The sequence below is a fragment of the Betta splendens genome, chromosome 19 (assembly GCF_900634795.4).
Source record: "Betta splendens chromosome 19, fBetSpl5.4, whole genome shotgun sequence".
Lineage (NCBI taxonomy): Eukaryota > Metazoa > Chordata > Actinopteri > Anabantiformes > Osphronemidae > Betta > Betta splendens.
Window position 1 is genome coordinate 8,291,045 of NC_040898.2, and position 14,071 is coordinate 8,305,115.

At 48.3% G+C, this 14,071-nt stretch overlaps 3 protein-coding genes across 15 annotated transcripts in view; 2 read left to right on the forward strand and 1 right to left on the reverse strand.

Annotated features, from left to right (window-relative positions):
* The window catches only part of LOC114845613 (rho GTPase-activating protein 23-like), a 29,436-nt gene extending 26,857 nt beyond the window's left edge, over positions 1–2,579 (forward strand). For 12 of the 13 annotated variants that reach the window (XM_029133823.3, XM_029133822.3, XM_029133819.3 and 9 more), the window contains one exon: positions 62–2,579. In XM_029133823.3, the coding sequence (XP_028989656.1) occupies positions 62–1,051 (990 nt within the window). In that variant the 3' untranslated portion in view covers positions 1,052–2,579. The remainder of the gene's footprint in view (positions 1–61) is intronic. The other variant, XM_055504500.1, reaches the window with a different exon arrangement.
* A 158-nt stretch (positions 2,580–2,737) lies between these two features.
* Positions 2,738–6,381, reverse strand: acbd4 (acyl-CoA binding domain containing 4). Its single transcript, XM_029133827.2, has 11 exons — positions 6,162–6,381; positions 5,663–5,787; positions 5,439–5,559; positions 5,149–5,233; positions 4,886–5,006; positions 4,645–4,782; positions 4,334–4,431; positions 4,078–4,261; positions 3,785–4,002; positions 3,634–3,690; positions 2,738–3,514 (listed from the first exon to the last, which is right to left on the reverse strand). The coding sequence occupies exons 2-11, from the start codon at positions 5,751–5,753 to the stop codon at positions 3,389–3,391; spliced, it is 1,239 nt and encodes a 412-aa protein (XP_028989660.1). The 5' UTR covers positions 5,754–5,787; positions 6,162–6,381; the 3' UTR covers positions 2,738–3,388.
* A 1,502-nt stretch (positions 6,382–7,883) lies between these two features.
* The window catches only part of LOC114845324 (1-phosphatidylinositol 4,5-bisphosphate phosphodiesterase delta-3-A-like), a 9,610-nt gene continuing 3,422 nt past the window's right edge, over positions 7,884–14,071 (forward strand). The window contains exons 1-10 of the mRNA XM_029133205.3: positions 7,884–8,190; positions 10,733–10,788; positions 10,867–10,978; positions 11,919–12,147; positions 12,255–12,384; positions 12,466–12,691; positions 12,790–12,991; positions 13,064–13,208; positions 13,291–13,443; positions 13,884–14,024. Of these exons, the coding sequence (XP_028989038.1) occupies positions 8,100–8,190; positions 10,733–10,788; positions 10,867–10,978; positions 11,919–12,147; positions 12,255–12,384; positions 12,466–12,691; positions 12,790–12,991; positions 13,064–13,208; positions 13,291–13,443; positions 13,884–14,024 (1,485 nt within the window). The 5' untranslated portion in view covers positions 7,884–8,099. The remainder of the gene's footprint in view (positions 8,191–10,732; positions 10,789–10,866; positions 10,979–11,918; positions 12,148–12,254; positions 12,385–12,465; positions 12,692–12,789; positions 12,992–13,063; positions 13,209–13,290; positions 13,444–13,883; positions 14,025–14,071) is intronic.

Below are 14,071 nucleotides of genomic sequence, written 5' to 3' on the forward strand. Positions count from 1 at the left end.
AATCAAATTTTATTAATTATGGTTTCCATTGTTTTACTGAATTTCAACCCTTTCAACCCAGCATTCATTGGCCTCTAAGAAAGACCTAAATACCAAGGATTTCCTGTCCAAATCTCTCATCTCCGCTGTGACCCGTAAACGTAAAAAATGCCTCAGTACATATTTGCCCGGCAGCAGCACTGATGAGGACTCAGAGCACGAGCCAGTCAAAGCTAGCAACTACAGGGGAGACGAAGGAGGGGATGAGCACAGAGGACAGGAAGAGGCAGCTGAAGGAGAGCATATCATATCCAAAAAAGACAAAAGGCACGAGAAGGAAAATGGGGTGAAACCTGGAGAGACCCCGGCGGGAAAAGACTCCCTGGTGGAAGAAGAGGCCGAGAACGACAAGAAAGAGGGTATGATCCCTGACACACATAAAAACCAAAGGGAGTGTAGGCAGAGAACAACGATGCCCAGAACTGTACCACCACTTCGTCCCAGCAGTTTCCTCTACTCCCACCATCAGAACCATACTATATACCCACCTGCCACTAATCCTCCCTCTCACCCGAGGCTTCACAACCTGCCCAGAGGACATCCTGTGGCGCCTTTGTGGCTCTCCCCCACCAGGCTCCCTAGTCTCTACCAGTCATGTAGCCCCCATGGGACCCAGCACTCAGACTGGAACCAGTCAGTGCCCATTCGCTACAGGAAGCCCAGAGGCGGCAGGACGAGGGCTGTGTCCATGAATCTGGACTTGGAGCTGGGCTGGAGGGAGGACAGAGTCAGAGGGTGGAGGGCAGAAAAGGTGGAGGTGATCAGGGTCATCGAGGCAGGGCCAGGTCAGCATGGCTGTGTAGGCATCCCTCAAGGATCAATTGTAGATCCTAGCTCAGCTTCACCAACAGGTCCCCTTCCTCATTTTGGCCAGGACGCCCCTCTGTCCTCGTCTTCCTCAGGATGGATAGAGCAAAGGTCCCAGGGATCTTCCACTGTGGCCATGAGGAGATCAGCTCCCGGCCCCCGGGATAAGACACGAGCATGGCGTCGTCACACAGTAGTAGTTTAACCTGTTCTATCCACTAAGGTAGCACTTCCCCGTAACTCACTAGCAACACACAATTATTTCTGAAACTATTTATCTTTACTTACAAATAACTATATGTAATTGTCCTGAAGATCGTGTGGAGTCTAGACCCTGGTATTTTATTAAAAAAAACGTGACAAATGCCAAACGCTTGGAGCATTTGGAGGAAACCAGTTGTTGAACATGGCTTTTCATACATTACATCATCATTCATATTAAGCTGTTGCTGTTAATCAGTGGTGCAATGTAAAGTACAGACGTTTGCAGATTTACTTTGCCAAACCGATTCCTATGTTTTAAGATTTCATATTCGGGTGTGACCAGGCCTTATTACTGTTTACATGTCTCTCCTTGTGGTTTCATCCACTTTTTATTCTTATACAATACACTATTCACTGAATTTCTGAGTGAACTCTATGCAGACTGTTGAAGCACTTACTTCTGAAATGCAAACCTCCTTATACCTAACTGCTCAAAGACAATGTTCCCAAACCACTGTGTTGTAATGGCAGCATGTCGAGGATCTATCTTCTCAGCTGCTATTGCTCGTCTCAACAGGCCTCTTTGAATATAGTCAGACGTTTTGGTATAAGCAATGATTCATAAAACTGGGAACAAAATATTCTGAAGAAAAAGCAAAATCAGCGTATTGTGACTTCCTCTTCAGATATTCTGTACATCACATAAGCACAGTTATATTAAACATGTTATGGCTGTGTTAAAAATGTACCTTAATTTATTGCAAGGGATCCTGGGATTTACACATGCACCATGAGAAACCACGCTCAAGTTTACGTCTCAGCTCTTTAACAGTTCTTCCAAAACGCTGGCGGATCAAGGACCCTATTGATCCCTTCAAGCTAAACAAACTCGTGACTTAGGCTTTAAGCCAAAGCCTCTATAGACCAAAATGATGCATGTATAAACATATGCAAACTCTGTGTTTATCACAAGCCTGTTGTACTTCCCTGTGTTGGACAGCTGTTTCACCAGAGGCAGCTACACTGTGAAGTGATGCCAAAATTGTTCCATTTTTCTCCTCTGGTAAATGGACAGTATGAGCAGTATTAACGGGGGATGAGCCCTTGATGAGCGAGAGCCCCAGCGTTTCTCCAATATATACACATACACAATGTCAGTTTTATAAGATACACTAGTCATTTTTTTGGAGGTAGCTGAGTGAACGGAAAACCTACTTCAACCACAACCACAGTCTTACCTGAGAGCTATTTTTGCATTTGTCCTTTTCCACCTCTTCTGTATTTTCGCTCCCTCCTCAATTGCGAGATCCTAGAAAAACCTAGATGGAGCTGAACCGAACCGGGCTCCATGGTCGTCTTAATCATTTGTAGACTCCGTGTCCTACGCTCTGTCTTTGCCCTTGTGCATGTACTTTATGTACGTCAGTGACCACGTGGACCAATTTTGTAACAATTGTACAAAGCCTTGTTAAGTTAACCCGTGTAAATAAATATTATGCATAATATATTAAATTATTTGTTTTGAAAAACGGGTTTGTATGCGTTTTTACTCGATGTGTATCAGATCTGAGTCATCAAAAGGCTAAAACTACTACATTTATACTACGGTATATAAAAATGTAGCTACACACATTGAGGGTGATGGGAGTGATCAGTTCTTGTTCCGTTAAGTATTGCATGAAACTGCTACTACTCAGATTTTTATTGGAGCGCATGCTTCAGTTTTACACAATTGTTAAAGTGCAGTTTAAAAACAGTTCTTTGTAACTACGGCTTCAGTCACAGCAGGTGGCAGCTATAACCAAGCAGTCTAATTTTACCCATGAAACTGGATCCAGGTGGTTAGATGTAATTAATGAACATGCACCCTACACATTGAAGCACCGTTGCCATGGAAACCTGATTTTAGTGATAAAGACAAAACTGACAAACAATCAGAACTTCAAGATTAGACACCTGTCAGCCAGTATAGCAGCTCCTACACATTCACACATCAGAGTCATGCTGTAGTCAGTGATGATACAGCTGCACTGGGCTGCTGTTCGTTCATAGCAGCAAATGAGAGGAAATAACAAACACGCACACGTAATTTACCTTCTATGAACACATTCCAGGTCTTTAATACAGGTTCTCTGTGATTGGTCTTTAATTGCCTTAGTGAGTCAGAGGACTTCTGGATCCTGAGGTGGACAAAGCAGTTAGAGGTGCATCTCCAAATGTCTCTCCCTCCTCCCATGTGTGCACAGTGAGGGGAGGGGGGTGTCACCATCTCATGAGTTTGTTAGAACCAGTCCTGACTCGCTGTGGGTCAACTGCCGAGCGTCTTGAGGAGCAGACTTCATGAAGACATGCGACTTCTCTTGTGGGCTTTCCTCAGCAGGTAGACCAGGCCCTGGGCGGCAAAGGGCCACAGGAGGAAGAGGAGGACGGTCTGGCCAGAGACGTCAAACGGCCACCACTTCTCCTGAGAGACAGAGGATCGGACCACACAACACAAACCAACTAATGAGATAAAGACGATTCAGAGAACAGTTTGATGATTGTAAGCAGCTTAGACCCGAGGTGAGAAACTGTCTCTCCCACCTTCTGTGACGCAGTGGTTTCACACTGCAGACAGGGTCTCCAATCGGATCCCTGAGCCTGTGACACAGAACGCATGATACGTCAACACAATCAAGTCAGCTCAGTCTTGTGTCTAAGCGAGAACATTGGGAGTTCTACTGCTTCAGCTTACGTGAGTGGCAGCCAGCCTCTCCACCACCTCCAGCCGGTCCATCACACTCCTCATGTCCTCTCTGAGTCTCCGCAGGGCCAGGATGATCTGCTGCTGCAGCTGGGTGTCGTGGAGCCTGTCCACCACACCCTCCGAACCATCCCCTCCTCCTCGCCCAGCCCCACCACCACCACCACCACCAGGGGCTCCCCGCCTCGGACTGCCTGGAGGAATGCCGCCTGTGGACAGGGACACAATTGGCACTACGCTGCTCAGGATTTGTTCACTGGGATGGATCATTGCTCAAAGCTTACGTTCTCTCCAGGAGTGGTGGAAACCTTCTCGCCCACTGTCTCGACTTCTCCTCGTGGGACCTTGACCCTTCCCGTCCTCGGCTCCCTCTCCACCTTGACCTGCTCCGACCTGTCGGGCCTCCAGGCAAAGAGACGACTCCAAGGAGGTGTGGCCATTCTGAAAACCGTTGGACTTGAGTGGAATCTGAAACAGTCAGTCAGTCTTTAAAAAAAGGTCTGTGTCATCGGTGCTACATCGAAATTTAATGAGTGGCACCTTGATACTGCCGAGTTGCTCCACTGAATCCACAGAGTCACAGAAGACCTCGCTCTCCGAGTCACTGGTTAACACCAAACACTCAGACACTCCAGAGTCTGCAGCAGCACAACAAAGAAGTTGGTTACATTAAAACCAGTGTAATGCCTTTGCTGGTGTGTGAATGGACAGAATTCTTCTGTGGGTGCAGGAAGATGTGCTTTACTAAGGTCTGATTGAGTCCTAACATTGGAACCAAATGTCGGCTGTGAGCTTCACAATTTAAACAAACAGCTTGGATGTGTGAACAGCAGTGCTACACTCATACATACCGTTAGGAATAGTGTTAACTGCAATGTCTATAATCTCAGAGAGGTTCAACTCCTCATCTGGATCCTCTGGATGAGAAAAATCGTCTTCAGGCTCCTCCTGCTCCACATTCCCATCCTTTAGCTCTGGCTCCACGTCGTCTTTAAGATGTACAGTAACAAACAGTCACTCCATACAAAAGTCAACATGGCAGGGTAATTCATTTCCTACTAGTTGGTTAAAACAAAGTGACTCATGACTGACCTTGGCTGAGTGTGAGCAGTGACCCTGGAGGCCGTGGCATGTCATCAATCACCCGGTACAGAGGCTCAAAGTGGTGGAAGAGAGAGGAGGTCTTCTCATCCATGGGAACAGTGTTGATGACCTGACAAGTCAGTGAAACCGTTTGTTTGTTTTTGGGACTGTTGCTGTAACCGGATTTGTTTAGTTTGAAGTTCCTTTTTGTTTAGTTTCCTGATCAGATCACACACCTGAAATAACATCACACACTAAAATAAATCCTGTACCTCCTGAGCTACTTTCTTCATCTCATCCACATATGCTGCCATGGCACTCTCACTGCTCATCTCTCCCAGGCGGCTCCAGGCATCCCTAACAAACGCACAACCTGTTAAACAGCAACTACTGCAATTTTGTTGAAAACAGGACATTTGAGTATAATTTGCATCAGAGCTTGTGGTTGCATTTATGTTGATGATGGTAAAATCAATCATTTGCCTGAAAACCACAGAGCAGTTCTTTGAAATAAATCAATATAGCTGTTCCTTTGGACCAGAAATCTGACACTCATACAGACCATTTGTAGCGGCCCACTGGATCCCAAAAGGCCGGCCGAGGCACCGTGCAGGGCCCGCACACTGCCTGCTTGTAAAGACTGTAGAAACGCAGCATGACGTCGTAGGAAGGCCGGTAGGAGCCTGTAAGAGGACACATTCATCAAGTTTAACTAAACATTGCCTGTTTCACCACTTTACCGGGCAGAGGGTACAAAGTCTGACGTGGGTCTAAAACACCAGGCACCGTTTTTAGGGAGATTGTGGATGACATCCACAGCAGCCTGGAACCGCTTCCGGTGATCGACCGCGAGCTCTGCCATCGCTGGGACTGGCATGACACTCACAGTGTAGGAAACAATTCAGTTGGAGCTGAAATCACACACAAATAGGAAAATAATGTGAAAACAACACCACAGACTGTCGAGTAACTAATCTAGTAAATACACAACTTAAGTGTTATCATTTGTATAATAACTAACCGTAGACCGAGCTGCTTTCTGATAATAACTGCAGTAATAAACTTTCAGAGGACCAAAGATTGACTCCAACTCCTCCCACAATATATTCGTACGTATAAATGGGACGCTGCGTGTGTTTAAACTCCGATTACGTACAGTTGGACAGAACAGGGGATAATAGTGCAACATGCAGCGCACGGGAGCTTTCTGTGGTGGCTAACTACTGTAAATCAATAAGCCCAGTGTAGCTTAGCGGTACTTAGCTAACTTGCTAACAGGTCTTACCTCAGCGACTGTGCGTCCTGGAACCTGCCATCAGTAGCGCCGCGTAAACAGCAGCACAGAGGACACGCAAATGTCCAATTCCTCCCTCAGAGGGCGAACAAGTGTTTCCTTTCTAACTTCACACGGACGTCTCCGTTAATCCGCATAACTGCCCATGCAGGCTACCTGAGCTGCTCCTGACCTACCTACGAGGGTCCGTCTGTAGTTTATACTGTAGACTTCCGCGTCCAATCACGTGACGCGCACTTGGCCACGCCCACATTTAAAGGGACATCACAACTGTCTCGGCTGAGCGCGTGTCAATGCTGAATGTGTGAGTATTTATAGCACGGGGGTCCGTATTTTTTCCTATTTTTAATTTAGTGGTCACAACTGCTCGAAAGTCTAAGCGAGTCTGAAATGGAAAAAAATCTCTTATTTTATTAAAATCAATGAGACGTTTCAGTCCAGCAGCTGTGACATATGTTTAGAGTCTAATCTGCTTGTTTTTGTCAGTGCAATTTAGGACATGGTTTAGGAATCACAGCCTCTTTTGGGCACCTAAATCAATTCATAACGGCGCCTGTGCAGAAGTGTGTTACAGCTGACAGAACCCACTTTAGTCCTATTTGTGCAAGAATAATTCTCCAGCACCATTTCCCTAATTACAGCGAACAGCATTAGAGGATTTCTCAGAGGTTTATCAGAGGTTATCAGTCCGTCCATCACTTAGATAGTGATTTGGTTTAAATTAGAGATTAGTAAACGGAGGGAGGGTGGCTGTTATACATCAGACGCATGAGCGTCTGCTCTCGGTGCATAATCCGTTTAAATTGTGTGGATAAGTTGCCAGAGATGCAACACAGTATCCCGGATGTCTTGAAAGTTTCACTTCAAAACAAAAGAACAAAGGGGACAATGATTTTTATGGCTTTATTTGTAAAGTTGCATTATTGGACAGGTTTTATTTATGGCGTGTAGGCTTAAAAATAATATATGATGCAAATGACTGTAATGTTGGTCAAGATTGAGGAAACTAAATTTCATGAGCGAAACAAAGCACAAATCTACAAACTAGTCATTTATAAAGCAGGATTGTCAAGTTCTTTGTTTGTCATTTGAACACATATAGGGGTTCGGTTCATGCACCACTCCTCCTGTGTCTTACTCAGCAACGTCTTATCATTTGTCAGACAGTTTTTGTTTTTATTGTGCGTTTTAGATGAGTCTTCTTAAGTTTATCGTCATTTGACCCTGGCGCGCTTTTACGCTTATAAGGACGAGTTATTTAGTGCACAGTGTGTTTAAAAAAAGCAAAATAATACCATGATAACAATAAGTGATTAGGGATGTATATTCTTTAAGCAAAGCTGTCTTTAAGGCACTAATACCTTGTAGAAAGAACATGACCAAGTTAACACAACTAGGCTACTTTTACGGTATATTATTTGATATTTTTCCCTTATGCGTCTCCTTAATTGGGCCACTTCATTACTGATGAATCTATTACTTACACCACTACCAGTAAGCACTGGTAAACAAAGTTTTAATATCTAAAATAATTCAAAAAACGTTCAGAGTAAGAAACTCGGTTTTAAGACTATATGTAAAACTTTTATAAATAAAGAGGGGAGCTTATGCGAGCCTTGTTCCGTGTTTTACAAAACTAAGCTTTTATGTTGAAAATCAGCGCGGGAAGTCATTTCCTATTATTTTAGCTGTCGCCCGCGTGATCGCTGCAGTTCTGTGATTAGAGGTCCGGTCCGTGTGACATCAGCAGGCGGAGGGTTTGGCCTGGCTGCTGTTTTCCTCCTCCGTGATAAAAGCATGCGGAGCCGCTTCCACGGCGCCGTGTCTCCGTCTGTGTCCACGCCGCGTCTTCATTAGACGGACCAGAAGCGACGCGGGCTCCGGCCACAGGACGCGGAGGATCGGATCGGATCCCAGCCTCCTCACGCTATGTTGGGCAACAAGAAGAAAGCAGCCCCGGGGCTGAAGAACGGATCCGGGACGCCCGAGTTGAAGGCCATCGACCCTCTGAGGAACCTGGGTGAGTGTTTATGTCTCAATATTCTGCACGGACTCCATCATCCACACGGACAGTAAGAAATCAGATAAAGCCTCATTCACCAGGCAGCAGAAAAAACAGTTCTGAATATGGTACAAAACTATTATAAGTCACTTCGTGTTCATTTAAAGTATACGATTGAAACAACCTTGAACGGGTTTTTATTTGCTCAACGATCCAAAAGCCAGAGATGTAAACACTGTGAAGCAGCAGACGCAGTTCTGATCCAATTCTCCATAAAGCGTCTGTTAGTTCAGTCCAGTGTTCACCAGTTTTTTGTCCTACTAAAAACAAACATTTACCTGCTGCTCGGGAAAACTTTCTCCACAACCACGGGAGATATTTAGGACGAGGTTTTCCAGGAAGAACCGGCCAATGGAGAGCGGGACACGCACCCATTAATAAACACGTATAAACAGTGCTCGCCTGTGCTGTCGTTGCCATCCTCTCCTCTCCTCCTCTCCTTGTCTCCTTGTCTCCTCCTCTCCTTGTCTCCTCCTCTCGTCTCCTCCTCCTCTCCTCCTCTCCTTGTCTCCTCCTCTCATCTCCTCCTCTCGTCTCCTCGTCTCCTCTCGTCTCCTCCTCTCGTCTCCTCGTCTCCTCTCATCTCCTCCTCTCGTCTCCTCGTCTCCTCTCGTCTCCTCCTCTCGTCTCCTCGTCTCCTCCCCACTGCTTTTGAGGGTTTGCTCAGAATAATCAGGTCAGTATGTTATAACACGTTGCGCAGCAGAGACCTCCCTGTTCGCTGCTGCCGTGAGCGGGCACACACTCCAGAACCACGTCGGCAGCTGCATGTTGAGCTGTGAAGTCGGTGAGAAATCGTAGTCACAGCTTTTTTTTAATTTTGTTACAGTCATTGAATGGATTATCTGGCTGAAACACCTGGGTGTGACTGAGGAAAGTCACACAACTGTCACGCCTGATATTATTACACTTCCCATTTTCACTCCCGTCTGGTTAAGGTCATGTGAAATCCAAAGGCCCTTAAAGCCGCGTGATTCCTCTGCTGACGCGGTGACTTGGTGACGTAAAAACCAGAAAGCCAAACTGGGCGTCGGGCGCCCTCTCCCAGTTTGAAGAACACGTCGGCCTGTGATTCGTCAGAACGCGTCCTCTCTGTCGCTGTTCGTTTCCTGGAAGTCCCGTCCTCCACCTGATCCGCCGTTCGCTCTGCAGCCGGGCGTGTTCTGGGTTCACTGCCGTCTGCGCATCAGCGCCCGCTGCTGCTGTGTCTGCGCCGGAACACGACACCCTCACAAACAATCCATGATTTTACGTAATGCGAATCGTTAGTTTAATCGGGGCAGTCTTTCAAAAGTGACTGAGTAAAAACAACAAGCGAATGCTCATGCGCTTGTAAACGTCATTATCTGATCTAATCGTCTTTATTGAGTCCATCAAGCACTTTGTGTTGCATTTTCTGTGTATGAAAAGTGCTATATCCAGTAATAATGTGACTTATATTTAGTACATACTGTATTATTCCTATTATTATTCGAGGGAATTTCCCACTCTGGGACGATTAAAGGATTATTATATAAATGACGACTGACTGATTGCTGGTTCTATTGTCATAATGCTGTAGGTGTCACCTAACCCAGTAACGCTGCAGCCGTGCTCCGCCCACCACCATTTGTGCACGCAGCCTTTTCTCGCGTTCCTTCTCTGAACGCGTCGGCACTTTGCAGCCGAGCCGTCACACGCGTCCTCCACCAAACCGCCGCTGTTTCTGTTTCCTGCCTGTTTCTGAGACGGCTGGTCTATCTGCTCGTCACACGCGGGCGGTGGAGGCCACGCGCCCCCCCCCCCTCGGCGGCTCTGAGGAACTCATGCAGAGCAGCCCCCACACACTGACTGCTGCAGTGAGCACCTGTTGACTCTTCTTCACGTCCTTCGTCATGGCTGCTATGGATGATCGAAGCCTCAGAGGCCCCTTTGAAGCGTCCCTCTTGGGAAATCTCGCCCACATTCCACGCATTCTCAGCCTCACGGCCTCCACCGGGACGGGTCAGCCTTGATTAGATTGCTGGGCACTAAGTGTGTGTGTGTGTGTGGGGGGGGGGGGGGTCAGTCAGCCAAATAAAAGCTGCCATTAAGATGCTTGGACTCGCAGCTCAAGAGATTTTTGCTTCATATATTTATTATATATTCATACTTTACCAGCTGTCCTGTGTTCTGTGCGTTAATATTATTTATCAAACACATACAAATGCTGTCAGTGATTTGTAAACATGGGTCATTGTAGAACTTCAGGAACTACTTTTCCCTTCATCATTTGCATACTCACTGCTCGCTGTTTGTTCCCTCATGTAAATATTTGCCTTGGGCGTCTGCATCCACTCCTGTAATATGAATAGTTTATCACAGGCCTCCCGGCAGTTCCTCCAGCGTCTCTCTCTAAATTCATGGTGTGACACTTCCTTGTCTGTTGTGGATTTTCAGCTAAAATTCAACGTCTTTCACATCATTCATTAAACGTCTTGTCACGGGAATAAATGTGTTTTTCTGTCTGTTTTCGCTGAAGGAGTTCAGGAGGATGAAGACGTGAAGCAGATGCTGCGAGGCTCCAGTATGGTGAAGGTACCGCTATATAACCCCCCCCCCCCCCTCCCTTTGTATTAGGATCAGTTCTGACGGGTGGGTTTGTGGTGCGTGAAGGTCCGCTCCCCTCGCTGGCAGAAGAGGCGAACGCTGAAGCTGCTGGAGGACGGAGTGACCGTCTGGTGCCAGTCCCACAAGACGTCCAGCCGGGCCAAGGAGCAGCAGTCCTGTAAGTTCCATGTGACAGAATGAAACCGGCAAACGTACTTATCCTGAAATGACTTAAGCTGTAAGTCATTGTGCACTGCGGCCCGACCCAGATGTCTCCAGATGATCACATGCAACCAGCAGGCTTTTCATTTTCCATAGATGTGGTTCCAGTGGAGCTCGGCGCTGACTGGGCGTCGGACGGGCGTTTTGGATCTAATTTTGCCCCCTTTAAATAGCACTCGCCGCCGCGTATAGGCTCCAGCGCCATCCGAGGGTCACACACTGGGCCCTGATTACAGAGCTCATCTGTTCGAGGCCCGAGACAGCAGCCGAGCCCTCTGCAGTTCAAACAGAGAGATTATAGGACATTATATGCGGGTGGAGCCTGAGGTCTGCTGCTGTATAGTTACCATAAGACCAAACCGCCAGCTGTACCCCCCAAGAGCAGAACCGGGCCCGTGGCATGAGGCTGGACCTGGAAGAAGTCAGTGGCACAGTTTCTTCTGCCTTTTTAAAGTCTGGGTCCATTCTTATGTAATTAAATTGGCCAAGGCGCGTGTGTAAACTTTGATTTCCTGTTGACACGTGGCAAAATAACTGCGGATGCTGGACTAATTACAGGCTGTAGTCTGAGGACCTCTGTCCTGTCCAGTGCTAAACACAGCAAATGTGGTAATAGTGGTACATATGGGGTGTGCATACGTGTATTAGCTTACACTGTGTGTCGTAGTGACCCCTCATTAAATACACACTGCACACTGACTGTAAATACAGAGAGCAGAGCTGCTGCCTCTACACATACACAATGTAAAAGGGAGTTAAATGATTATTTATGTCTCTGTAGTGACGGACAGGCCCAAATGGTGCCATCTGCTGGCGGAAACCTCGCCCTGCAGCTAAGAATGAATTTTTTTACTGCTACTTGCGATCCTTTCCTCCCCTCGTCTGACTTCCTTCAGTCTCCATCACGGAGGTGGAGTGCATCCGGGAGGGCTGCCAGTCGGAGACGCTGCGGCGCATGGCCGACTCGGTGCCCGAGGCCTCCTGTTTGACCGTGGTCTTCAAGGGGCCCCGGAAGAGCCTGGACCTCCTGTGTCACAGCCGGGAGGAGGCCCAGCACTGGGCCCGAGGCATCCGAAAGCTCCAGGAGCGGGTGCAGAACATGACCCAGAAGGAGAAGCTCGACCAATATCCTTCATCCGCTGTTTATGTGGAAGGAATATTCAGGACGGGGCGAAGTGAAGCTGTAGCATCGCCGCGTGAACGCTGTCTCCTTGACTACGTTCGCGTGCCACTTGGATCCATGCTTACCTGAGCCGGGCCGACCAGAACCACGACGACAAGATGAGCTATGAAGAAGTCCAGACGCTGCTGCAGATGATCAACGTGGACCTGAGTGACCAGTACGCCCGCTGCCTGTTCCAGGTGAAGGCACACACACACACACACACACACACACACTCACTCACTCTCCGCTAACCCCCCGTGTCTCGTCGGGTCACACAGAAATGCGACCGGTCCGCTGACGGCCGTCTGGACCACGGGGAGATCGAGGTCTTCTGCAGGGAGCTGCTGCGCAGGCCGGAGCTGGACGCCGTCTTCATCCGCTACTCGGCCAACGGCTGCGTTCTGTCCACCGTGGACCTGAGGGACTTCCTGAAGGACCAGGGGGAGGACAGCTCGCTCGTCCATGCCCAGAGCCTCATCCTCACATATGAACTGAATGAGTGGGGTGCGGTGCCGGGTCACAGCATGTTTAGTACTAAGTGACAAACTGCTCTTAATAATTCATTTGCTCCCTTTTTGTCGTTGCACCTTTGCCCAGTGCAGCCCAGAGGAACCAGTTCATGACTCCCAATGGGTTCACCATGTACATGCTGTCTAAGGAGAACTGTGTCTTCAACCCGGAGCACGCCGTGGTTCACCAGGACATGAAGCAACCGCTGGCGCATTACTTCGTGTCGTCATCCCACAACACCTACCTCACTAAGACCCAGCTGACGGGCGACAGCAGCACGGAGCCGTACATCCGGTAGGAGCGGCTCACGCAGAGGGTGTGCGGCTTCGGCAGCTTCACTTTCACTGTGCTTCTTTTTCCTCCCAGAGCCCTGAATCACGGCTGCCGCTGCGTGGAGCTGGACTGCTGGGACGGCGACAAGGGCGAGCCGGTCATCTACCACGGACACACGCTCACCTCCAAAGTGCCCTTCGTCGAGGTCATTGAGACCATCAATGAATATGCTTTCAAAGTGAGTTCATCACGTATGTGAAGGAACCCACCGGGGGGGGGGGGTTAAAGGAGGCTCTGAAACCGTGCCCGTCTCGTCCCAGGCTTCCCCGTACCCGCTGATCCTTTCCCTGGAGAACCACTGCTCCGTGGAGCAGCAGGCGGTCATGGCCCAGCACCTGCGCTCCATCCTGGGGGAGAAGCTGCTGAGAAAGCCCCTGGATGGGCTGGACCCTCACACGCTGCCTTCTCCAGAGGTAGCGTCACACACACGTCTCTACCAGAAGTCACACATTTATGATGGACTCTGCTCGCGGCTAATGTTCCCATCTCTCATCGTGTTGGGATCTGTCTGCTCCTCCGTGTCCCACTTCTTCTACGTCTACTATTAATCATCGCATATGCTCGAGAGCCGATGTGTGCGCTCATGATTCACGCCCCAGTAATCCTCCTCCTCTGAGGCTTTTGGACCCGAGTGTGTGCTCCTAATTACACTCAGATGACTTCACATAATTAGCTTTTAGGATGTTATTCCAATGTACAGTACAACAGTGTTCATAACTGTGCCATTATTTTTTATGCTGTCAACAGTTTTAATTAGTAGCGTTCGTGGAAGCAGCGGGAGGATTCGCCTCATAGCTTCCTTTTAAATGTGCAGTGGTTTTTGACGTTTACCCGTGTTGACTGTGCGCTGCAGGATCTTAAAGGTAAAATCCTGGTCAAGGGGAAGAAGGAGCAAGCGGTGGAGTGCTCCTCTGGCTCCTCGGACATCAGCTCCTCAGACGAGGAGGCTGAAGGCGGATGCAGGAGCAGGAGAGAGGACAAGAAGGCCCAGCCGGTGGGTGGACGCTTGGTTTTAAGGCCGTGAGTCACCAGAAAGGGTTT